The following is a 24524-nucleotide window of genomic DNA, read 5'->3' on the forward strand; positions in this document are numbered from 1 at the left end:
GTTGGCCTGTGAAGGAAACACAGGTGTCCTGCTGGCTTTGAGAGGGCGCGGAGACGGACTACAGGCTACCACCACTGCTGTCATCCTCCTGTACTATGTGGGGAATTTGCATCGGTAAAATACAACAGGTGAGAACGAAGCTGTCAGTGTTAAAAACGGAGCCAGAAGGCTCTGTTACAAAAGCTGCTGAGAAGGAGAAGGTGGATGGAGGAGGGCAGACCTCCCCTGCACTCACTGCTGAGACTGTGAGGAATTGTTCAGCTGGAGCTCCAGCTCTGCAAGCATTCCCCCACCAGACACAGGCTACCCCCAGCAAGCACTATCACACACACTCCACAGCTAACTCATAAAAATAATTTAAACTTTTAAGAAAATCTCTGTTTTATTGTGTAATGTAGCATTGAAACATCTGAACAAGTCAATAACTGGGCTGTACAGGCTGCTGTTCTTTCATTTCTTTGGGTTATAGAGCATCTTGTCAGTACATAAACAACAACCTTTTGCATTATAAATTCCTTCCGAGGCATGCTGGTACAACACAAATTTCTCTTATCAAATGCAGCTAAGTCTAACTTCCAAACATCATGCACAAGAAACTCATCTAGTGACAATGTAAACTCAGCAGAAGGGCAGGTCACAAGTCTTGCTTGCTCACGCTCTGCAGTGCTGCAGGTTTGTGTATGATATTTGGAATGTTCCGTGAGTGTGAATAATACCAGTTAAGAGGAAAGGAGGAAAACTGAAAAAAAAAAAATAAAAGAAAAAATAAAAGAAAAAAAAGAAAAGAAAAGCCCGGGTGCCTCGGGATGGGCTGCTCAGCCGAAGTTGTGCAGTGCTAGCCTGAACATGTCATTGGTGCAAACCCAGGCATCGTTGATGTTCTTTAATAGAAATATCTGGTGGAATCCCATGATAGGATCTTCATCAGCCTGTAGAAAGAGAGGAGGGGGAAAAGGTTCAAAACACTCATTTTTTTGAGCAGGTTATTCCAAAACTCATGATGAGACAACTTCAAGCTAACATTAACAGTGACATTGCATGCTGTAAGATGTGTAGTACCCCAGGAGACACCCATACCACCAGAGGATCAGTTCTGAGGGGCTCTGCAGACAAACACCCAGGGCCCAGACATACGGAAATCCTGCCACAGCATCTGAAGCTGGGGTTTTGTGGAAGATTTGCTGACATGTCGCTCACCACACTGATGGAACATGCCTGCCTCAGTGTTGAATCACAAATCCCCTGCCCAGGAATCAAGCTTAAAAGCAAGTGTTCGATTTTTAACTGCTGAACTTTGGGTTGATGGCAGAAGGGAGTTTCTGTAGAGGCTGGTATCAACACATTGCCTGGATGATCCAGGTGATCTGGGCTTTGAAAGCCTTGCCAGAGCAGGTGCAGCTGGCCAGAAACACAGTACTTCCCACTTCCAGCCACAGCTGGAAGGGAGCAGAGCACTCACTACAGCTGTGACACTGTGTTCTAAGCACAGGGAATGGCTGCAGCAGTGCCTCCACTCCTGCCAGATAGTATGTCTGGGCATTTACAACATTACTACAAAAGCAGAAAGTAGTAGTACTCCCACCTAATTTTATTTACCCATCTTCTCAGAGACATTGTGCAGTAATTAAATCCTCAAAACAACATAAATGATTCCCAAATCAATCAGCTGGAAATCACACAACAGGATTTAATCTGAACAGCACACAGGACCAACTACAAAACAATCTTCTGATGGTGGCTGTAGTGAGTTCAATTCAGCATTTTTGGAGGATTTTAAGCTTTATTTTTTCAACATATGACTATTCATCTTCAGAAAAGGGAGGGAATTTATTTTAAAAAAGGCTTGAAAAGCAGCAGCCAGAGCAGCTCATGAAAGAGGCTGTCAAAGCACTGAATGTTCATTGGCAATGCTCTGCTGCTGTTCACCGAGAACAAGTGAAAAGTCTGAAGAGCAAAGCAGACTACAGAATGAACAAAAAAGAAACTTTACTTAAAAAAAGTATTCATGGTCTGTGAAACAAGTCAGCTTTGAGGACCAACTTGCAAAGGACATCAGTTATACCACAGAACAAGTGTGCCAGAACACTGGTGGCATCAGGTGCATGGAAAGGAAGCATTCAGATCCATAACCACTGCAGGATTTCACAGTGACAACCGCCTGGGAAGGTAAGTGGTGTACATGAAGTGCAGTTTCAGTGTGTGTGTGTTAATTCACAGAGTAAACCAAAGTGGGCCCTAGACTGGCCCCTCATGAAAGTGATACTGAAATAATATTTATTTATTAAACCAGCTGAGAGCTCTAAAGCTATCAAGGCAAGCACAGGGTTAGTAGTTGTTAGGGAAGAACAAAGAACCAAATCCCAAAAGGAAGCAAATGCATAAATAGGCAAAGAGCATCAACATATCAAATCCTGCATGCATTTCTTGTAAGTTAAAAAAATAAAATGCTACAATGAAGTCATAAAAGGACAAGAAAAATGATCCAGCTACAGGATGGTTTCCTACTGAAGAAAGTAAATTGAGTACAACTTTTCAGCTTGCAAAAAAAACATAATGAGAATGGGGAGAACAGGCAAGATAAATTGCTACAAAACCATGAAGAAGAAAGTGAATGAGGAAACTACTATAGCCAGAAATTAGGAAGGCAACAAGTAAGGCCAGGAATACGAGCAAGTCGTTGTTCAATACATGACTGGGAATGAGAATGAGAGAATTCTCTGAGAATGAGAGAAAAATCCTCAAAGCAAGACAAGTGCCAGCAGTCACTGTCCAGCAGACAAACAGGGCAGCTTGTCCCTCAATACACACCTGCTTTGCATGGGGCAGAGGCTCCCTAGGAAGGAGCCCGGTGTGAGCACCAGCAATTCTGCTGGGCTAGACCAGCCGTCCATCGCCTGCATCAGCACGTATGACAGCAGTCGTGGCAATTATTTCAAAGGAAGTAGTATCCCTACTGCACGTGCCCAGAACAGAGGCTCACATATCTGTGCTGTAGAGGTGGCCTGTGCACTGGAGCCCGTGGGTTTGTGCCTTTTCCGGCTTCTCCCGGGTATCCAATGTAACCCATGCCAGGAGAGCCTCACCACAGCTCGGGAGTTGGCAGGTTCTCAACTCCCAGTTGCCCTCCTTGTTGCAGATCATTGAGGCATCTATTACAAGTTGCATAAGTACTTTTCACACCAAATTTGAGCTTGTTATTACTGAGATGAGTATGCTTTAACATATGCCTCTGGAAAAAAAAAATACCATCACCAGACAAGCTTTAGTGTAGGTCTCCTTGATTTCTGATAAGCCTAGGTAGGCTCTGATAAGAGCACTGCAGCTCTTGATGCTTTGGCTTAAGGAGAATTTCCTCCTTTCTTAAGAAATTCAGGGCTGGACACATGAAGAAAGACTAAAAGGGAATTCTCCCCAAAACATTTGGTGTGGTACAGACAGCAAATTCCCACAATGAAGTCACACATTATTATTTTCTTTATTCCTTTCATGTTATCCCTTCATAGCATAGAGGAGCAGTATACTTTAAAAACAAGGAAAATCCTAGACTATATTCAAGGTGAAGTATATACTTTATAGTCCATTCCCCAATTTTGACTATGTAATATTAGCACATAGCAAAGGCTCACAGTTTAGTGACTCAAGATGCCACAGAAAACACAGACTAATCCTATTCCACTTTATTTTAGATCTTCATCACAGCTCAGTTAACACCACTGAAACTCTCTATCCTTACTTTTCACTCCAAATTCAGGCATGTCCAACTCAGGATTTGCATTCCACCCCTGTGAGCCTAGGCTCAAAACACAAGGCGCTTTAGTCTTCCTATAAAACTTTCCTTTGTGCAGTTCAAGTTCTTCCATGACATCATTGAATTAAAATCAAAATTAAACAAGTCCCAGAATCAGACTGAAAGAATCCTCTGATTTCCAGGCCAGCCTTTTGCTCAGCATGAGCACAGACTACAGCAGCTGTGCATCACAGAACCACAGAACAGGCTGGGTTGGTCCAGAGATAGTAAAGGTCCACAGAAGGGACTTTAGACATCATCTAACCCAATCCTCCTGTCCTGGGCAGGGACATCTTTCACTGCATCAGCCACAGCCTTGTCTAGCAGAGTCTTCAAATTCTCACAGAACAGATGTTTCACAAGGTGTCCAGGCACCACTTCCCAGGGTTTCAGTCTTCTCATGAAAATCTTCCCTTGTGTCCCATCAGTACTTTCCATGTTATGGTTTCTAACCGCTGTCTCTTGTTACACTGGCACCACTGAGAAGAGTTTGCTTTCAGGTTGTTGGAAGTACTCAATTACTTTTCACTGACATTTCAAGCAGATTGCCCTTAGCCACCTCCTCTCCTAGTTCTACAAGCTCTTCATCGCCCACAATCTTGACAGCTTTTTGACCTTTCTGTTTTTCTACATCCTTTCTGATCTGGAGGCTCAAAAGTCCTCAGCTCACAGAGCAGTGAGTTATGTCAGAGTTTGAGATGCAACACTGCTTTGCATTTCAGGTTTAGCTACACAACTTTCCTCCTCTTGCCTGGTCAGAGAGAGTTTTACTTCTTCACCAGCACCCCCAGCAATTATTGATTGAACTGCAGGGTTGCAGCAACCCTTACCTCAAAGGAAAGGCTAATTACTTGAGACCGCAGGTTCTTTCAGATCTTAAGCCTTATTTAACAGGCTTTAAGCAATGCTTTAAGTGTTCAGCATGCGTTACAAAAATACCCAGTGATTTTAATTGCAAATTTCCTTTTCCTTATAAGACTAGGAAACACTGCATAACAATTAGTTATTCACAATTAATTCTGCATTGATCACTTCAAAAATCACACTCTGGGGAGAGTCACAGATCTGCCACACGGCTCTGAGAACACACAAGCCACAGCCATGCTTCTCAGCGAGCTCAAGGGACAGAAGGGGGAGAAGAGAGCACTCCTTACTCAACCAGGACAGCGAGGACTGGAAGACAGGGAAGGCAGAGGGTTAAACGTTGTGGAGGGCTAGCCTGAAGACTTCGTTGGTGCACACCCAGGCACCTTGAAAGTTTTTCAACAAAAAGGTTTGGTGGAAGCCTAGAACTTGGTCATCATCTGCCTGAGCATGATAGGAGAAATACATTACTAGGTGAAGCACACTGAAGATACTGGGTGACATTCTGGATGAACATTGGCAAAGCAGGGTTACACCAAAAGGAATTCACTCCTAAAGGCTTAAACTGATGCTTACTCTTCCTAGTTGAAGCAAGCAAGCAGCACTCAGACAATGAACAGCAGTAAAAACCAATATGATTAGAATAAGTGGATGTATATTTATTATACCTCTACAAAAGGATAACCCCACCCAAGCATTAATACCTATCAGCATCCATTAAAGAGGATCTTGGAAAGCAATTACTGCACTGCTTTAGCCAGCCAGTTAGATCCCTGCTAGTGCAGTCACTTACTTAGATGCTTTGTTACTCTGCAGCATCTTCTCAAAGAAGCTGCTGTGCCCCAGCCTCTCAGTGCAGGTGATTACTCTGCTTGCTGCAAAAGGTTGTTTTTTTAAAAATTTATTTATAGGTCATACTGGTATATTAGCATGCTAGTGGTGGTCTTGGAAGTGCCCTTCCTTATGCAAAATTCTCCTACAATTCTCCTTGAGAGGAATATATGCAGGCTGAGCAGCCACATCACTAAGAAGGCAGCTTTAAATAACACTGAGTATGCAGCTCCACGTTTGCCTGTTATAGTGCTCCCTGCTCAACTGGAGCTCCATGTGAGCTGCTTGTTAAAATGCACCACCTGCACCCAGTTGTTCTCAGTTACTCTATTGTACACAGAGCAGCACTGAGATGCAGTAAAATGGCTGTCAGCATGTGTGAATTGGCATGAGAGAAAAGCATTCACTACATATGACAGCCAGGCTCATTCATGCCACAGACTGTTCCTGATATTTAATTTGCCCACCTCTATAAATATCACACAGGGCAGAAGCATGAAGTTAGGGTTTTAAGTTGACTTTGACTTTCTGGACACTTGTTCCATGAGAAGCAGCAATCCCAGGATTAAAATGTGATTTTTAAAGCTAAGGTTTGAGACACATAAATGTCAAGAGTGGAAAAACATTTTCTCACCTAGTAAAAATCCACAAGCAAGTTGGATTTGATCATGACAGTAGGCATACTTTAACTCAGTATGTTTTCTCCAAATACCTGGATGATCTAACACATGATCCCCAAATTATGCTGAGTAATTTCAGCAATCTGAAATTACTCAGAGGTTAAAAAAAATACATCAGAAAATACTACTCCAAGTCATGGTAATTATGGAAAGCTCACAGACTGCATTTACAGTCTCTTCATATTAATGGATTATGGTTTGAGAAAACTCAGTAACTTTACAGAATTTTTAGAACTTGCTATTTTGCCATAGGATCCAACACAATCATTGGTGCAAGCTGTGATCTGCTTGATAATTATGCAATAACCTTAAAACATGACAGTGCAAAACTAGGTGCAGATGTGAGTGGCCCAAGACATTGAGTCAAAAGGTCTTAGTCACATCACAGAATTTTGTGCACACCCAAGAGCAAGGCTGAGGAGATCAGCACATCTGTCCTGTAATTCAGTGCTTTCCACGGTCACTCCACAGAGTGCGTGCAGGTGGGACTGAGCAACAAAAAAACTGGAATCCAACTTGCAGCTAGGAAGCAGGAGCAACTTTAATGAGAGCCAAAGCTGCCTATGTTAGGTTTAGCAGTGGATGCATTACACTGAGCCCTGCTCTTCTCAGCTGCCCAGCCCAAAACAAAGAGAACGGCTTAGCAAGCAGATTCAAACATTCAGTCCTATGTCTGCTTAATAAACAGTGTCAGTGGAAGTTTGAATGCTTTGATACTAGAAGTGCCATTAAGTTAGCAGGAAAAGGAAATCTAAACAGCTATTGTAAAACAAACTGGGTGCAGGTAACTCTAAAGACTGGATGGCATTAGAGGCCTGACTTCACAGCATGGCTGGACCAAACAAACTCTGGTAATTTTAACTACTGCTGCGTAATTTCACATTTTTTAAACTAACACCACCCACTGTGAGCAAGTTCTGCCTGCAGCTGATTTTACGTACAGAGTATTTTTTGCAAATTCCAGGACAATGTCTTTCATTCATAAGCAGCTTCATTAATTTACAAGTATGTGGCCCTGGTATATTGGCAGACTGGGTAAGTTCACACAGTTCAGTAGTATCACTCACACAGCAATATGGTCATACTAAGCCTGAAAAATAATCTGATTCTTCACAAGAAGCAGCTGTTTCAACAATAAGTGTTTGATCTCAGAGGCAACATTCCCATTGCTGAATCAGTTTTGATTACAGAGGTACAGGACTGTACTAATACCAGGACTGTATTCTTGTATCCTGTGACAGTAAAGAAAAAGTATGGACTCGCTGAAGGGTGGTCAGTTAACAAAATGAAGTCTGCTAAATCAGAGCTCAATGCAAACATTACATCAAGGAGGATGTTAAACTAGATGTGCATAAATTGTCCAAGAACACTGTGACAATGCTTTTAAATACAACAGAGGACACCAAAACCTTACTGCATCAGAGTAAGGGAAATACTGATGCCTCTAGAACCCACATGGTATTTGTCTGCACAGTAAAATCCACAATATTTTGCTTGGCAGAACATGACTGTCAAATTACAGGTGGTTTACCCAGAACTAGGTATCTAAAGGAAGGAACATTTATTGACAGTCTTGAACAGCAGAGGAGCAATATCCCAATGCAAGCTTATCCCTGCTCCTTCCCCACCCATGAAAGTATTTAAATGTATTCAGAATTCAGATGATTTATAATCCTGCAAAAATCTAAGACATAAGCACTCATTAACCTGTAATGGAAAGAGTTTACCTTAAGCTGTCCCACTACCATACTGAGTATACAGCTATCAGGTGTAGGTTGGTGGTCTTGTGCTGTGATGCTGTGTTGTATTTTTTGGAAAGGGAGGCTCTGCAATGAAAAGAAACCAAAATAAGGAAATGTACAGTAATGGAATTATTTAACTTACAAAACAAAGACTGAGCAAATCCAACATTATGAAGTGTTATACTATAGTGGCAATACTGCACAGAGAACTGTTACAAATGAGGGCACTACTCATGTGGGGTAAATTTTAACAGTTGTGTTTTTCAAGCACCAAATGAGGAAATGCCACCATACACAGTAAATGGTACTTTTTCCTACTTTAACTGCACTGCCTGAAGGGCTTCAGATCATCTGTAAGCGCGAAGTTCTTATGATGAAGGAACAAACCTCTGCTCTGAACTGTGTAAAAGGATTTTATCATCTAATACTTGACATTTACCAGACAACTCTGAATTTGCTTCTTTGTTAAAGTGGCTATGAATGGAAAGGAAAAGTGGATAAAATCTTAAAAGACTTGAAATCCACATATCCACTCTTGCCCTTTTTAATTCCCTTGGCACTCAGGTAGCCAATGTCAGTATGTCTGGAAGTATGTGTGCAAGGAACACACCTTGAGAAACACTTGGCATTGGAGAGTAATTCCTGTCTTCAACTTAGACCACATTCACATTCCAACATGGACAATTCCAAGCAGTGAACATGAAACACCTGGGAGATCTAGAGTCCTGTCACACAATGCGATTTTGGGACTGTTCTCCCAAAAGCTGCATCATTGATGGGTGCTTTAGTAGTAGTTCAGCATGGATGGAGCTCTGGGTGACCATATGGCAGATACCCAGAGTCCAGGAACTGCACAGGATGGCAGCAGCACATGGCCATTCAAACCTCAGGTGGCACTTGGATGCCTTTGCTGCATTTGGCAACAGGTTGAAACAGATCCAAATGCATACTTCAATAAGTTCTGCATTTCCTTCTAGTGGAAGGAGCCTCAAAGACTTCCTAGAAGGCCTAGGTAGAGACACAAGTCCTGCTGTAGCAGATATGAAGTACAGTCTTGGCTCTACAAGCCTAAGGCTCTAGGAGGAATTCCAGGAAGCTAAATCCATCGATAACAGAGAACACAGAAACTGTGGAAGGATCAGGACCTGAGGAAGCAAATGAAGTGTAGGGAGCAGCCCTCTAATCAGAGGGACACTATTCAAGAATACCCTTTAATAAAGCCTGCAGTGTTTCCTCTTGGCTGGGAGTGCAATCCCAACCAACTCAAAGTGCAAAGCGAACTGACTGCTTTGTAGTATGGAATAGACATTTAGTAACAATACAAATCCAGAGCCTTCTTTTCTGAATGACCAGCAGACTATTTTCCAGGGTCACCATCCTGAACTTGAATGTGCAAAATGCCCACACAGCCTGCACAAGCATAGGCTGTGAAGTTTCTTTGACAAAAGGGTACTCCAAAGCCTAGTCACACCTCAGCGTAAGAGGTTCTTGTTGAAGAAGCCCTGCAAAAAGATTCTCTTGAAAAGGCAGAGGGATGAAGGGGAATGAAGGCAATTTATTCCAGGGAGGAAGGAAAGGCTTTGGAATCAAGAGCTCTGCAAAACGGTGACTAGGAACCAAAGACAAGGCTGGGTAAGAGAGCGGCTGTTTCAAGTACCTGATTCCACAGGACAAGAGGAAATGGCCTCAAGCTGCATCAGAGGAGGTTCAGGTTGAACATCAGGAAGAATTTATTGACTGAAAAGGTTAAGCATTGTAATGGGCTACCCAGGGAACTGGTGGAGTCAGCATCCCAGGAAGTTTTCAAAGAAGAACTGGACATGGCACTTAGTGCTATGGTTTAGTTAACAAGGTGGTGTTCAGTCAAAGCTTGGACATCTTTTCCAACCTTAAAGATTCTATGATTGTTCTTTTCAGAGGAAAGGACCCCAAATAGCTGGCCAGCCTAGTGAGCTACTCATGTGATGCACTGGGAGAAATCCCACTGGGAAAAGTAGGAGTGTAGGTGACAGAAAAGATCACTGATTTTTAGGATAGGCAGAGGCCACTTCAAAAGGATAGCTACTTACAGACATGCATCTGTACCGGAGCAAAGGATTTTGTGGTATGAAAAGTATCATAAAAGTGTCTAAAAAGCATGGAGCCACACAACAAGCAAGGTTTTTGCCATCCTCTGACATTAGAAATTAACTGGTCTTTCACTCTGAAAACTATGGAATCTCATTGAAGTCAGGTAAGAGAAATTAGGCAGAATAAAGTTGAGTAGCATTAACTCATTGCTGGCAGCAAAAATACCCGTCTCAGCTTCCTCCTTGGTCCAGTATGTTCATAGAACTACATAATTATTATCTCAAATGCTCAATGTAAATCAGGCTGCCCCTAATTAGCACAGGCATTCTATGTTATCCAAGTCCAGCACCAATTAGGACGGAAGGAACAAGTCTCAAGTCCCATGCTGTAACAAGGTACAGATGTGCCAGGCCTGCAGAGCAATGCCTATACAACCTTGCCCTACTATATTAGCAGATTGAAAAGGTGCCATACCATTGCTGTCACACAGCAAAGAACTTGATCTAAAAGAAAATGCCACCTCTTTGTGCTTACATCAGTTCACCAGCCAGGCACTGAAGGACACAAGACCGCAGAAGTGCGAAAGAATTTCAGTGTCAAACTTTCAGGGCTGTGCTGAACTGACTAAGCAGCTCTAGAAGCAGAGTAGGTGAGCACATAAAGCTGACACAGCAACAGGAGCCCAGGCAGCTCAGTGCTGACAGAGGAATGCCGAACAACATTAGAGTCACTGTAAGCTGATACAGCCCATAACGAGCCACGGCAGTGGAAGGGCACAGAGTAACTCCAGTGCATTTCCTCCTTACTTGAAGCAGATGGATACAAGCCAGAAAAAAATTCCCTAAAGCAGAGTAGCATGTCTTCACTCACCAGTTACGACTGCAGCAGGCACATAAATCCAAAAAGTCCATTTTGCACCAGTGACAGGGAAGGTAAAGATGAGCTATGTCACAGTGGGAAAGGGGCTGGATCTGCACTGGGCTGAATCCAAGGCAGCAATCAGACACTGTGGCCAAGCAAATGCTTGGCTGGTTGGGTATCTAAGTGGCTGCAAGCCCAAAAGTCTAAAGAACACTGAGTACACAAACAAGCAACCCTGGAGCTTGGGTAGCTCCTCACCTACAAGCAAGCAATTGCTGCTGTTTCTGAGATGAGCAGCCTTCTCAAAGGCAACACAGGTATCTAAAGCACAGACCTGAGGGCAAATCTCAGCCTTTACAGTTAAAGATGCCTTAGGCAAAAGAAGCAATTCCAAAACACGGGAGCAGTAGCTGTGCAATAAGCCAAGTGTCAAGTTGCAATTATTTTTCTTCTCAATGTGTAATAAAAATGTCTGAAATGCCATACTCAGGGCAAACTGTCTGGTGACCTAAAAAGCATGTTCTCTGCGTATCTCACAAGAGAAACACACTTTCTAGTCTCATGACAGTTTGCAAGTACCCCCAGTTTTATAACAGAAGCATGGATTTACTCTAGAAGATAAAAATTCTTTTAGTTTAACTAAATGAACATAGAATTCCAGTGTCCTCTCACTTGCTGAAGAGGAAACACGTTTCAAAGTCCTGAACCATACCTGCTCATATCTGAACTGCTGACAAATCTGCATTGAGGATAAGTCAGCTTCTCCATTATAGAACTTATTTGCAGTTTACGTATCAGAAAACAAGTTGTTCCTTGCTGTAATGTGTCTAGCCTTTATCACAGACAGATCCAAGTAACAGGTTTGTTATTGCTTCTTCCTTGGCATGCCTTAAAAGAGCAAAGGCACCTTTCACTCCTCTACATCAGAGGCAGCTTATGCATTAGACCTTTTAAAAAAATAAATCAATAATGTCAAATACAATTGCAGTCACAAAATAACCTTGCAAACTATGGAGTCAATTAACATTCCACCATTAGAATCATCAGTGGAATAACCCACTATACAGCAATAATTCATAACATTTCTTGAAGACCTAAGCTGGAAGCACAAGTTCAAGATTTCTGAACTGCTTAAGTCTAACTCAAATTTTCAGAAGCAATTATCTTGTAGTCTTTCTAACTGCTTCCCAAAACATTCAGTAAGGATTACAGACTTACAGTGAGTTTTTCAACAATGGCTGCTTTGCCCTGGAACTGCTGTCCTTCCCACGTAAGGCATGATGCATCAATCTGGTGGAAAAAGAAAAATGTCATCAACTTAGGTAGCCCTTAAGGAATCCTCATAAGAGACTTCACGTATTTAGCAGAAATCCTCGGAATCCAGCTATTTGAAAACTACCTCAAAGGGACATAGAAAGAAACCAGCAAAATCAATTGAAGAAGTTTGGAACAATCAACTAAAAATTAAGTACCCTACATTTCATTATCATAAGTGTACCAGCAAAAAGAATTCCTGCCTTTGGATAAAAGTCAGCTCTCAGAAGGAAATCTAAAGGATAAAAAAAACGTCAAGCACGTGGAAAGAAAAAAATATATGAAGAAAACTGACAACATGGGTTACACCACCAGGGTAGTGCTTCAATTCACCTAACTCAAGCAATTCAAAAGTGACTGGCCAGATCCCTACCTGGAATAGGTGACAGAAGTCTTAACTGACTTGGATTGCACCACTAAAGATAAACCAAATCTTGTGGTGGAAGTAGTGATACAGGAATAGAAACCAAATCTAAGAGCTCCCTGCTGCATTCCTGCATGCTATAATATTTGTTTGCTCCCCCAGGGTCTCTGAAGGGAAAAAGCTCATTATTAAAAGCCCATTTCTGCAGAATACCCCCAAATTTATGCAAATTGTGACCTTGGTGCATTTCAGCCACACAAAACAGGGTGTGTTTTCTCCACAGTTCAGAAGCTTCACAAAACAACACACAACAGTGACCTGCATAATAGTTCTCCCAGTTACACATGCACAGGATTCTTCATTAAATAATGGAAGGCAGGAAGACCCTAAGGGTGACAAAAAGCCAGGAGTTCACTGTGTGGAAAGCCCTATCTCCAGAAATTTAAATTAATTTGTACTTACCACCATTTTGAGGACTGAATGTATTTTGGTAATAAAATACAAACTACTAAGAGCCTCCACATTTAGAGCTGTGGTTGGAACACAAACTGCTTGATTTTCTTTCTCTCTAGGCTCTGTACACAGCTTCTCGGGCAAAGTAAACCAACAATCCGGCATGTAGCAAGTACACAACAATCCCAAGAGCAAATGGTATCACTGCTGCTGGATATTGCTGAGGTGTAAGGAGGGGTGTCAGAGGGTGTTGAACCATTTCAATCCTCAAGAGCTTGCTGAAACTTCATACAGCTCATCCAGCAGATGAAAAACCAGCCAGAAAAACAGGATATGCTGCTAGAAGACTTGTCAGCCTTGAATGTCTTGCTGCAACTCCTCAGCCAGCCAGCAGCATTCATCACCATCAGCAATCAACTCCACACGCAGAGTACTTTGCATGCTCTGGAGGAATCTTCTCCCAAAACTAAAAGCTGATGTTCCTTGGGTTTGTTAGTTACAGTTTTTAATTCTGGTATCCAAGTCTACTTCGCCCCAAATAAGAAGCAAAAATAAAAACCTAATGTCTGAGGAAATTTAAACTAAATTTACATTCAATTAACATGTTATTCTCCATGTTTAAACTGGATTTAAAACTGTAAATCCATTTTAATGTTCAGAGGATTGATATAGCATGAGGTCCAAGAAACATCTGCAAGAACTGCTAAACACAGGGTAGGACTTAAATTAAATCCCACTTCAAGAGGGATCCAAGCAAATCTATGGCTGAAAATTAATGGCAAACTAAGACTTGAATGTTTGCTTTTACAGAGAACTTCATCACAGGATTATCATAAAACGCCTCCAAAACAAATCACTGCCTACAGCTAAAGAGGGCTTTTGTGAGTTTGACTGCCTATAAGGCAAAGAAAGCTCAAACCAGAAGTGAGACATAAAAGAAAAGCAATAAATAAAAGTGAGTGTGATTGCACTGCCTGGCATTCTGGAGTCAGGATAAAGCCCACTATCCCACCCTGTGTATTCTCACACATCAAACCAAGAGATCCCAGACAGATACTGGGACAGAATCCCAGCTCCCTTTCTGTGGATACTTACATATATTGCTCCTAACTGAGTCCTGTCTGCATCAAAAAGCTGGTAGTAATGTTGTACAAAGCTGGATCCAATCTGCTCCCAGATAGGCTTGTCTCCCATTCTGAATCCTCAACCAGAGCCAGTGACTACAAAACAAGCAAACACAATCATCAGAAAGACCACAGGAATAAATGTAACACTTGGCTTGAGCATTAGCATCAAGAAACACAGAACCTCTCAACTGGCCTGAATTTTTCTTTGGGATAAGTAGGACAAACTCACCTCTGTATCCTAGACTTGTAAATAAAAGTCTTGGATACTGAATGGTTTAATTTCTAATTATAGATTTGGTTTGTAGTGCTATTTCAGTGTGAGGTCACATATAAAAGTGGAGAACAAGAACAAAACCAAGTGTTACCACCTTGTCTTCACATATTTCAGAAGTTACACCATCTGAACAAGCTGGCAAGTGCTCACTGTTTCAACTTGATCTCATTTACTGTAAACAACTGACCTGTTAACATGGATTGTCTGCAACTGGTTTACACCAACTGATTCATGTATTTAGCTCCTCAGGTATTTCACCATCCACAGGCCATTCTAAGAGTGTCCTGTCAATGGCACATATCAAGAATTCATTCACTAGCTCATTGATCAACACAAGCTTTCTGCCCATCCTCTTCTGTCAATGAGGCTGAACTCGACTCAATGTTTATCTTTGAACCTGTGATAACTTCAAGATACAAACCATGATTTTTCATAGTGGTGAGAATCTGCAGTTCCTAGTGAAGGTGCTGAAGGCATCCCATGCTTCTGAACACGAGTCCCTCTATTCCAGAGGGATTAATCATAGAGCATATACAGCAGTCTAGACAGGCCCAAGCTGATGGCTTTATCACAACATTACATTTTTCAAGAAAGCAAATTCATTTTTATTTATTCTGATCTCTCTCTGAAAGTCTGAAGAATTGTGCTAAAATTCAAAACACAAAAATGCTGCACTCAAACCCCACTACATTATATTTTAAGACCTGAGTTCATTTTAAGCAAATTATACTTAACATCTAGACCTGTCAGCCACAGTCCCTCTTCTCAATTCCTGTCCAGGAACCTTGGAGTTACAGGTTTAAATTGCACTGCAAGCCTAGAAATTCTGTTTTAGGACATAATAGTTATTTTGGCTTCCTTTAGCTTTTAATTACTCACACACCTGTATAAGATTTAACAAATTCCTAAGAGAAGCAAAACACACATTCCCAAGATCTCCACAGAGGGTACTCCCAGGCCCAGGTTTCCCTGCACAGTTGGACAAGAAAGCTCTTTTCATATTTTAGGCCTTTGGCTATCTGAGCTTTACTCACACAAATGGGAGCTGAAATGGGTTCAGACTCTAGGTTGGAAGTATTAAGGTCATGCAGATTTGGCCAGACTTACAGAAGAGCAAATCTCTTTTGTCAGATCACTGGCCTAACAGCAGGTAGCATCTGTGTTTTCAGGGTGGTAAATTCGACTACCAAGAACAACTGCTCTCACAGCTTTAAACATCCTTATTTCACAATCAGACACCTAGGCAGTATAGTCAACATCAAAGTCACCAAGCCTGAACACTAACATAAAAATTCAGAGTCTTATTGCCACACCACTATTGTTTCAATTGCTCCAAAGAGAATTACAATCTGGTGTTAGTCACCATCATGAGTGCTCCACTGATACTTGCAGTACATACCTCAGTCTGGAGGAGTTTACCCAGTGTGGCCACTCCTCGGGGAAAACACATCACAAATTAAAAAAATCACCCAAGTACAATAGATTAAAAAAAAAAAAAAACAAAACCAACCCCACACTCACCTCCCAGACAACTTAAATCTAGCTGTTTACAAGTGAAAAGGTTTTATTGATGGCACATCCATAATTGCTGCATACCAGCCTAATCTGGAGTTGATCCAGAAATCAAATAACTTCAGCCTGTATTAGGGGATTTTATGTTGAAGAAAAACCACTCTAAAACCATAGCACCAACTCCCTGGAAGTTGGTGATGCCCACCCTGCTGAGAGGTAGGACTCATGTCATATTTGGAAACCAGAAGTATTAGGACTTAAGTTTGATGCCTGCAGTTGCCATTCCAGACCTGCAGGTACCTAGTTTGGCATGGCTGTAGTGAAGCCAATAATCAGCACAGGTGAAAATGACATTGATTCATTTTGTTTGGATCGAGCTTCAATTCTAACACACGAAGTTACATCACTGCCAGATATTCCTAAACATTTAAGGGCAAATCTAGTTGACAGTATTGATGCTCAGCAGTCACACATCTAACACTGAACTGAAGCCGAGCACAAAAAATAACCACCAGCTTATTCTTCTGAAGCTAAAGCAAGGGAGCTATTGCCATATTAAACTTCCCCATACACAAGATGTGCATTTGCCCTTAACAGCTCCCTGAACCATCATACAAACCCAAGATCAAGCTGTACACCAGCACTGCACCTCATTTAGTCCCTCAAGGCACAACAGCCTCACTCAAGCATCAGATGCCTTCTGTTCAATCCTGAAACTGTAAGAAAGCCTTAGAGACCGCAAGGGATGAAGGAATTCTTATTTTAAATATGGAAAGTAGAATTATGGTTTCTCAATCTAAAAATTAGTATGTCAGCTTGCTATCTCCTCCTAAAAAGTGTCTGTATTTTGAACAGTAAAATATTATTAAATAAATAAAATAAAAACCAGAATAAATTTGACCAATTATAATGTTGATTTTCTCAGAAATGAGAACAAGCTAAAAAAAATGTGGTTTAAATTAATGATCCTTGACTAATTTTTTTTGTTTGCTATAACTTTACTCTCCTGTGCCATTCATATATGGTTTTGCTGAACACTCATTCTTCCTGGAAAGGTTAATTTTCCTTTTCTGATTTGTCACCTTTTCCTCCATGCCGTCTTGTGTTTTCTGCCTGTCATTACAGATGTAAGAAGCTTAGAGATGTACCTAAAGAAAGAACAAGATGGGAATGATCTGTGTCATCAAACCCAGTCTCTTTCAGTGAGACACAACCCACGTAAGACTGTATTGACATACTTAGCAGTATAGTATTTTAATGAGATAAATATAATATGAAAGGCTTTAGGATCTATTGCAGACCTATGAGGAAAGCAGGGGTTCTGATGTTGTCAAACACTAGGGCAACACAGGAGTGCTTCAGAGCCATCCAGTCAAATCCACCTGTGGTTCACTCAAATCTGTACATGGTTACAGAAACTAGAATATCCACTTAATATAACACCAGATAAAAGAAGTTTCAATAAACTAGAAAGCTCCTAATATGTTGCTTAAAAAGGACACATGTCCTTTTAAAGGCACCTGCTGAAAGTTACCATTGTGTAAGTGCATTACTGGATATTCCACATTAATTCCCCATGGAAAAGGAGATAATTTCCTTAAGCTAATTAATTTCCTTGCCTTTGTCACTTCAAACCAAGTCTACCTCCTCACATCCACTTAAGAACATCATGGTCCATTTGATTAACAGCTTCTTCACAAGGTACAGCTGTAAAGCTGAGTTACCAGCACATAGTGTAATACTTAATTAACATTATTCACTCTATTTTTTGGACTCTGCTCATACTAGAGAATTTATCCCCACCCCTAATACCACCCAGCAGTTAGTGCTGAAGCAGAAACCCAATACAGGGCACAAAACCTGCAGCTCCCAGCAACTCTGTCTTCAACAGGTATATGCTGACACTGCTGAAGTGCTTCTCCACAGGGGCCTATGGCAGTGACATCAAATAAAATTCTCCAATACCTTTGCCAGGCTGCACACTGACATGTCAAGAGTAAATCCCACCCCTCTACACATCTCTCACCACAACCCCTATACATCTCATTCTACAAGTACCAGGGCATCCATGGTGATTGCTTTGCATCCATCTGCTTTGGCACGTGGCTGACTGCACTAAGAGCAGGACAAGCTGCAGGACCCAGCGAGCAGCAGCACTGAAGAGAAAGCTGCGCCCATAAGACAGAGAACACCTAGAAGAGAGCAGAGCCTCCACATGGGCCCTGAGAGACCTTGAGTAAAACTAGGGTTACACAGCCTGAGGCAGACGTTTTTATCCACAAAATCCAAAAATACAGAATTTTTTCCATTGCTTGTCCCAGCTTTGGTGTCTCTGTCTACACTCACCCATCTTCCATCCCTCCTGCTTTAGCTCTGGGTGTGAGATTAGCATGAGCAGACCAACACTGCCCATAATTCCTAAGGGGAGCTCAGTCCTTAAGAGACTCATTTTCTGCCACCTGTCTTGATGAAACCTCCTCCTACTGCTTCCTTCACAAGCTACAAAACACATGATTCTGTCAGTTTGCTGCAGCACAAAGTCCATCCTTCTGCTCATGCAGTACCACCAGAGCTACTCAGAGGGGTAGCTTGAGGAAAAGTCACTCTTTTACTTGGAAAAACAAGACTAGTAAAGAGATTGCCTTCTCTGAAACATATAAGTGCCAGTGACATTTGGAGCAAGTGAGCTTCTGTCACAGCTCTGCAGTATGAAGAAAGAACAAAAAGTTGCTTCAGCCAGCAGTTATGCTTTACCACATTATCCAACCTGTACACATTTAAGCTTGCTGCTAGCAATTAAAAAAATTAAGTCATTCTGAATTGGAGCAAGGTAGGCCTGTGATTCTAAAAGAATACACCATTTTCTGAAAAAGTCAACAAAAACTAGCATGAGCAATAGTAAAATATAAGTTGCTAAAGAAAAACAGAGGTGATCTGCCAGGGATTGCCACATTTAAAAAGCGAGCTGTATTCAAAGAATCAATGAACAACCACCACAGGCAAAGAAGGTCTGTAAAGTCTTTCTGGTCTGCAAAACACTAAGAAAAAACCCACTGAATTTAAAGAGGAAAAACCTCAAACCAATACATTCTAATGCTAGTGGAGAAAATTGCCTTCTATTATCCAGTTAGGACTATATTTATTCACAAGTAATCTCAGCATAAATAAACCAGGCTCCCAGGATAGTAAAGCCAGCCCAACGCCACCAAAGTTAAACTCTCTTAAGATTGAATTCAAGCTTGTTTTCTGGAAGATTTGAGAATCAGTGCAACGAATTAGCACCAATACCACCCTTAAATCTGTGCTGCTGGTCCAGTGACACATGTGAATCCACAGCAAATATGGTTCTGACCATCAGTTGCTGCACCCTTCACTACTGATTAACAGGAGCAAATAAGGACAATGAAAGCGCTCTCAGCTTTTTCAGTTCCTGATACTCTTGCAATTCCTACCACACAGGTATTTTAGATGACTTAGATTAGAGAGTCAGCAGCCTTTGATTGGTAAGTAAAGCAAAGCAGCCAACAGTTTTAGGCTATTTTTCTTTCGATTGCTTTTCTTTTGCCACTAAAACTTGCAAAGACTGGAGTGTCTCCAGTGTGCACTTTCTAGGAACACAACGCAACCAGTATCACAGGACCAGTTAATCTTCCTTCTATTCAACTCCACCAACAACCACTTGATAACAGATCATTCTCCTTTAGCAAAGGATACACTCCCAACAGAGAAACTATGCAAATTATCCCAGAATAATGCAGGTTTGCAAGGGATCTCCTCCAGCTCAAAGCAGGAGGACAAACCTGTTCCACGGCCTGACTGCTCTCATCCAGAGGGCAGCTGTCCCGTGTCCTACCCGAATCCCATCTGTTCCAGTCATGCCCCTTGTGTCCTGCCCTGCCATGAGGTACCCTGAGAAAAGCCTGCCTCCATTCTCCTCATAATGGCCTGATAGAGACTGGAGGCTGTGATTAAGCCCTGCTCAAGCCTCTCCTAGACTAAACAAGGCCAGGGCCAGGCACAATGCCCAGTAACACAGGGATGCAGAAACACTGGAACTTACTGAGGGGCATCATGCCTCATCAGGCATTTATCTTCAACACACTGCATCTCTGTCTGGTAAATGCCAATTCAGCGGCCAACCTTTCTCATTTGAAAACCTATACAATTTCCAATTGAGGAACAAATTTATGCATTCAGAGACTGAAGGAAAGAAGTGTTTCTCTGACGTATTTCACAATTATGTCCACAGCAGTTGACTGATCCACAGAGAAGAACCCTCTGTGAACTACAGCTCAAGGCCAATGAGAAACCATTGACTTCAGAGACCTCCACCAAGTAATTGCCATGGACTGCTCTGTGCAAGAAATTACATTATCTTAAATATGCTTTTAGAGCTAAAAATAATTAAGACTAGATATGTGAACAGTGAGAGGATGGAGAGGGAGAATAGAATGGGGACGATGACAAGGTCCAGACTACTTCCTTTTGGAAAATACATTTACTTTCCTCTTCTTAGTCTTTTTATTCCTCTACTCCAACTTTGTTAAAACAAATTAATGAAGGAATTATGCCAACCTGAAGTACATCTTTTTTTGTTAGAAATGTCAGTAAGTGTAAGGCCACTAGTACACCAAGCACCTGAGGAAGACTCTGAGAAAGCTTTCACTGTGCCTGCAGCTCGATGCTCATCCCAACTGCAACCTGAGAACCCAAGAGAGCCACACAGAGTCAGTCAGGATGATTTTCAAATATACAGACATATATTGCACATAACTGCAGAGGACATAATGTTTTGTTGTTAAGCAAAAGCCACAATGCTACACAACTGCTTTTTCCAGAATATTCTTCATGCAAGCCAAAAACTGAATTCAAGTTTGTAAGGCTGAAGCCAAATTTCCTTTCCCCAAAATGAATACAGGACTGTTCAGTTAAAAAAAAAAAAAAAAAACCACCCAAAAAAAAAAACCACCCAAAAAATAAACTGGAGGCACTGGGGAACTGGAAAGGAGAATTGCTACACCCCGTTTTTCTTTACCTTATAGACACAGTAACAAAACACTGGCCAAACCTGCCACAAAATCTATAAGTTTCAAAACAACCTAAAAGAATTATACTTGCAATGTTACCAGCTATCAGTATATATTGCAAGTCCTAAACCTACCATACTCTACACTTTCACTAACTAAATGATCTCCTTACTAACAGGGACAAAAGAAATCCCAGCAGAGATCGTTACTGCAGAAAGTTGTTACCATTTGCATTTTTCTAAAGACCTGAACAAACACAGATGTTAAGCAAATATATTTCAAATCATCTAACAAGTAACTTGCAACCTTTTAGACAAAAAACAATTAGGGACCCAGTGGGAAAATAGTTAAATAGTCCAAAAGTGAGCCAAAATATCACCTCACTTTAAATGAGATCAGGCATTTCACTATATACAGTAATTTTTCTACATCTAGGTGAAGGTCTGTGAAATGCCTTTTGTTTTGTTGCTGCTAAAAGAAAACGTAAAGTCACTGCACACAAATACAGAAATCACTGCCTGAACACAACTTTTCAAGAAGGCAAAAGAGTATTGAGATGGCAGCTGATTAAGGAATCAGAATTCACTTTCAAGCAACATTTCTGCAACCAATTCCTACTCAAGCATTTACCTGGGCTTTTTTTTTTCCAGTTCAATATAGTATGTCCAGCTCTAAGACACATTTACACTGGAAATTATGGACTTCAAAGGAGCTGAATTATTATTTCAGCCTGCCTCAGACAGGAAGTTCAATTTGACTTCCAAGAACAGACTTTTGGGGATTTAAATGTCTTCAGAAAGCTATCTCACATTAACTGAATGTAACACACACTCCTTGCTATTGCACACCTTTGCAGGTTTTGATTGTTCTCAAAGCTGAAATGTGACAAATGCCAGAGAAGGCAAAAAAAAATCCTCTCTTGCACATCATACTTGAAAATGGCAACTCAGTGTAAAACTACATGGTTGCACTTTGCTAGTCTCACTCCAAGGAAGCATGAACCTTGCACGTTCAATGTGACAAAGTGATTCAACCATGTCAGGTAACTTCAGTCCTCTCACAACCTTCTGGCAAGACAGAAAACAGCACGAACATTAAAACCCAGTAAACCTTCTGCCCTGCACAAACCATCTCCTCGCAGCTCCCGGTTCGCCCCCTTTAGCTCTCCTCCCCGCCATACCGAGTGGCAAAGCAAGACAGAAGCACCGACGGGCACCAGGCCGAGAAGCCTCGGTGCCTCTGAGGGCAGCGCCGGGGCCCGCCGGGGCCAGCACGCCCGCGGAGTGCCGGGGGCTGCCGGCGGGGCGAGGCGAGGCACAGCCCGCACCTCCCCGTTATCCCCCGGCCCCGCCGGAGCGATCTGCCCCCGAGCCTGCGGGCCGAGCTCGCCCCTGCCGAGGCCCCTCGCTCCCCCCGGGGCAGCTGGGTCGGGGCCGCCCGCCCCCCTCAGCCCACCCGCCGGCCCACCCACCCGCGGGGCCCGCCAGTCCCGGGCACAGCCGGCGATGGCTCGGCTCCCGCGGCCACCGCCCCTCCGGGACCGCGCTGCCGGCGCCTCAAAGACGGGGAAGGTCAGGGCGGCTCTGGTCGGCGGCTCCCGCCCAGCCCGGCCCGCGGCAGCCGGCAGCGCCCCGCGGCGGGGATGGGGATGGGGCTGGGCCACGGGGGGCGAGCGCGGGGTGTGGCGGTGCCGTGTGCCGGCCCGCGGGCGGTGCCGGTCCCGGTCCCGCTGCCACTCCCGGTCGCGCCCCCCACACTCACCCGCGGCTCCCACTATGGCGGCGGCAGCGGCCCCGTGCGCGGCGCGAGCCCCCTCAGCCTCCCTCGCCCGCGCTCCCGCCCCGCCCCACTCCGCCCGGCCCCGCGGCATGCCGGGACAGCGAGTCACACCGGCCGCCGGACGCGCACTGGGAGGGGCGAGTGGGACTACAACTCCCGACAAGGCCCGCGCCGCACCCCGCGGTGGCTCATTTGAATGAGGGAAGGGGCCCGCGCGCCGCTGGCCCCGCGGCGCCGCCCCGGAGCATTGTGGGATCGTGGGGGAGCGGAGCGGGGAGGGGCGGGGCGGCTGGGGAGTAACGGGGACGGGGTTGTCCCCCTGAGGGACGGGGTTGTCCCCCTGAGGGACACGCTCACCCCTCTGGGACAGGCTTGTCCCCCTTTGGGACAGAGTTGCACCCCTCTGGGACAGGGCTGTACCCTCTGGGGCAGAGCAGGACCCGAAGCCCTGAGTGGGGACGTGGGTAGTCCCAGCCACAGCACTGCAGGTCCTGAGGTTAATTTTAGTTCCCCCCATAAGAGCTATACAGTGACATTTTTCTTTTTTTTTTAAATGCTCGACTTGGTTGCAGTGAAGTTACCAAGAAGGTGTGGGGTGGTAGGAAACGGGCTTCAAATAAATACGTGTGAACATGTAAGTGGTGTAAAAAGCACGGTTTGGGTCTCACTGGAGCTCTCCCATACTCCTTGAAGCAGCAGCAGCAGAGAGAACTCCTAAGGGTACAGGAGTTGTCAGGATTTAGGATTGCATGCCTAAATGGGCTGTGGAGAGAGTTACATTCCTAGATTTCTGGTGTATCTGGAAAGCTGAACTGCTAGGTGGTCTTGTAGTGCAGTGGTGTATATGAGCTGCTTAGGGAATACACGACTTGTTTGGTGCTTGAGCTCTGCAGCTTGGGGATGCTGGGCAAAAATACATCATCTTAAATAAAATTATGGGCCAACAGATAGCATATTAGTACATAAAAACTTTCAGAAAAAGGAAGTAAAAAAAGGGATAGAACCCAAAAAGGGAGTCACTATTAATCTTCAGAGGAATTGTTATGAACTTAAGGATTTCCCTTAGAATCATAAAAGCCATTTAGAATAAACAGTCTTCAAGTCCCCTTCTAGGGCTGACATTTGATAATACACAGAAATGTGACAACCAGAAATAGTCAGAACTGGTAGAAGAAAAATATTGCAAGGGTACAGGCTAGATTAGAATAGAGAAAGGTGAGGGGTTGAAAGAGAAGAAAAACGTTTGCATTGAGCAGCAGCAAAGGTTTGTTTGCTAGCATAGTAAGGTGCCTTCCTACAGAATTAACCTCTTAATTCCCTGAGGTATGGATGGTTGCTCACTTCCTTAATTTAGCAGAAAATGGGAGAAAATGTGCATGAGGAAAAGTGCCTGCCTTTATCAGAGTTTATCCTGCACTGGAAGGGACACACAAGGATCACTGAGTGCAGCTCCTGGCCCTGCCAGGACAGCCCCAACAATCACAGCGTGTGCCTGAGAGCGCTGTGCAAACACTTCTGAGCTCTGGCAGCCTTGGTGCTGTGACCCTGCCCTGGTACCTTTGCTGGTTCTTTAACTGACCTAAACCACTCAGTGGTAGCACATCTGCTGGCCCATCGCCCAGAACCATTCCAGGAGCCCCAAACCCACTCGATTCTTCGTCACTTCCCACGATCCCAATCACAGAGACTCTCCACAAACACTCAGTTTCTGTTTCCCCTGGGCTGCACGAAAGTTTAGGCTGTAGTGCACCGATTTCCAGTCTCATCATGGGGCTGGGCATACAGAGGTAGAGGGAACATTGGCCACGTGGACCTACAGACCTTTTTAAAATAAGAGGA

General features: G+C 43.3%; 1 protein-coding gene across 1 annotated transcript; it reads right to left on the minus strand.

The window, feature by feature from the left end:
* Positions 1–353: 353 nt before the first annotated feature.
* Positions 354–22753, minus strand: NUTF2 (nuclear transport factor 2). Its single transcript, XM_053987532.1, has 5 exons — positions 22668–22753; positions 14062–14186; positions 12054–12125; positions 7890–7988; positions 354–929 (listed from the first exon to the last, which is right to left on the minus strand). The coding sequence occupies exons 2-5, from the start codon at positions 14158–14160 to the stop codon at positions 816–818; spliced, it is 384 nt and encodes a 127-aa protein (XP_053843507.1). The 5' UTR covers positions 14161–14186; positions 22668–22753; the 3' UTR covers positions 354–815.
* Positions 22754–24524: the final 1771 nt, after the last annotated feature.

This window comes from Vidua macroura, chromosome 11 (genome assembly GCF_024509145.1).
Source record: "Vidua macroura isolate BioBank_ID:100142 chromosome 11, ASM2450914v1, whole genome shotgun sequence".
NCBI classification, from domain to species: domain Eukaryota; kingdom Metazoa; phylum Chordata; class Aves; order Passeriformes; family Viduidae; genus Vidua; species Vidua macroura.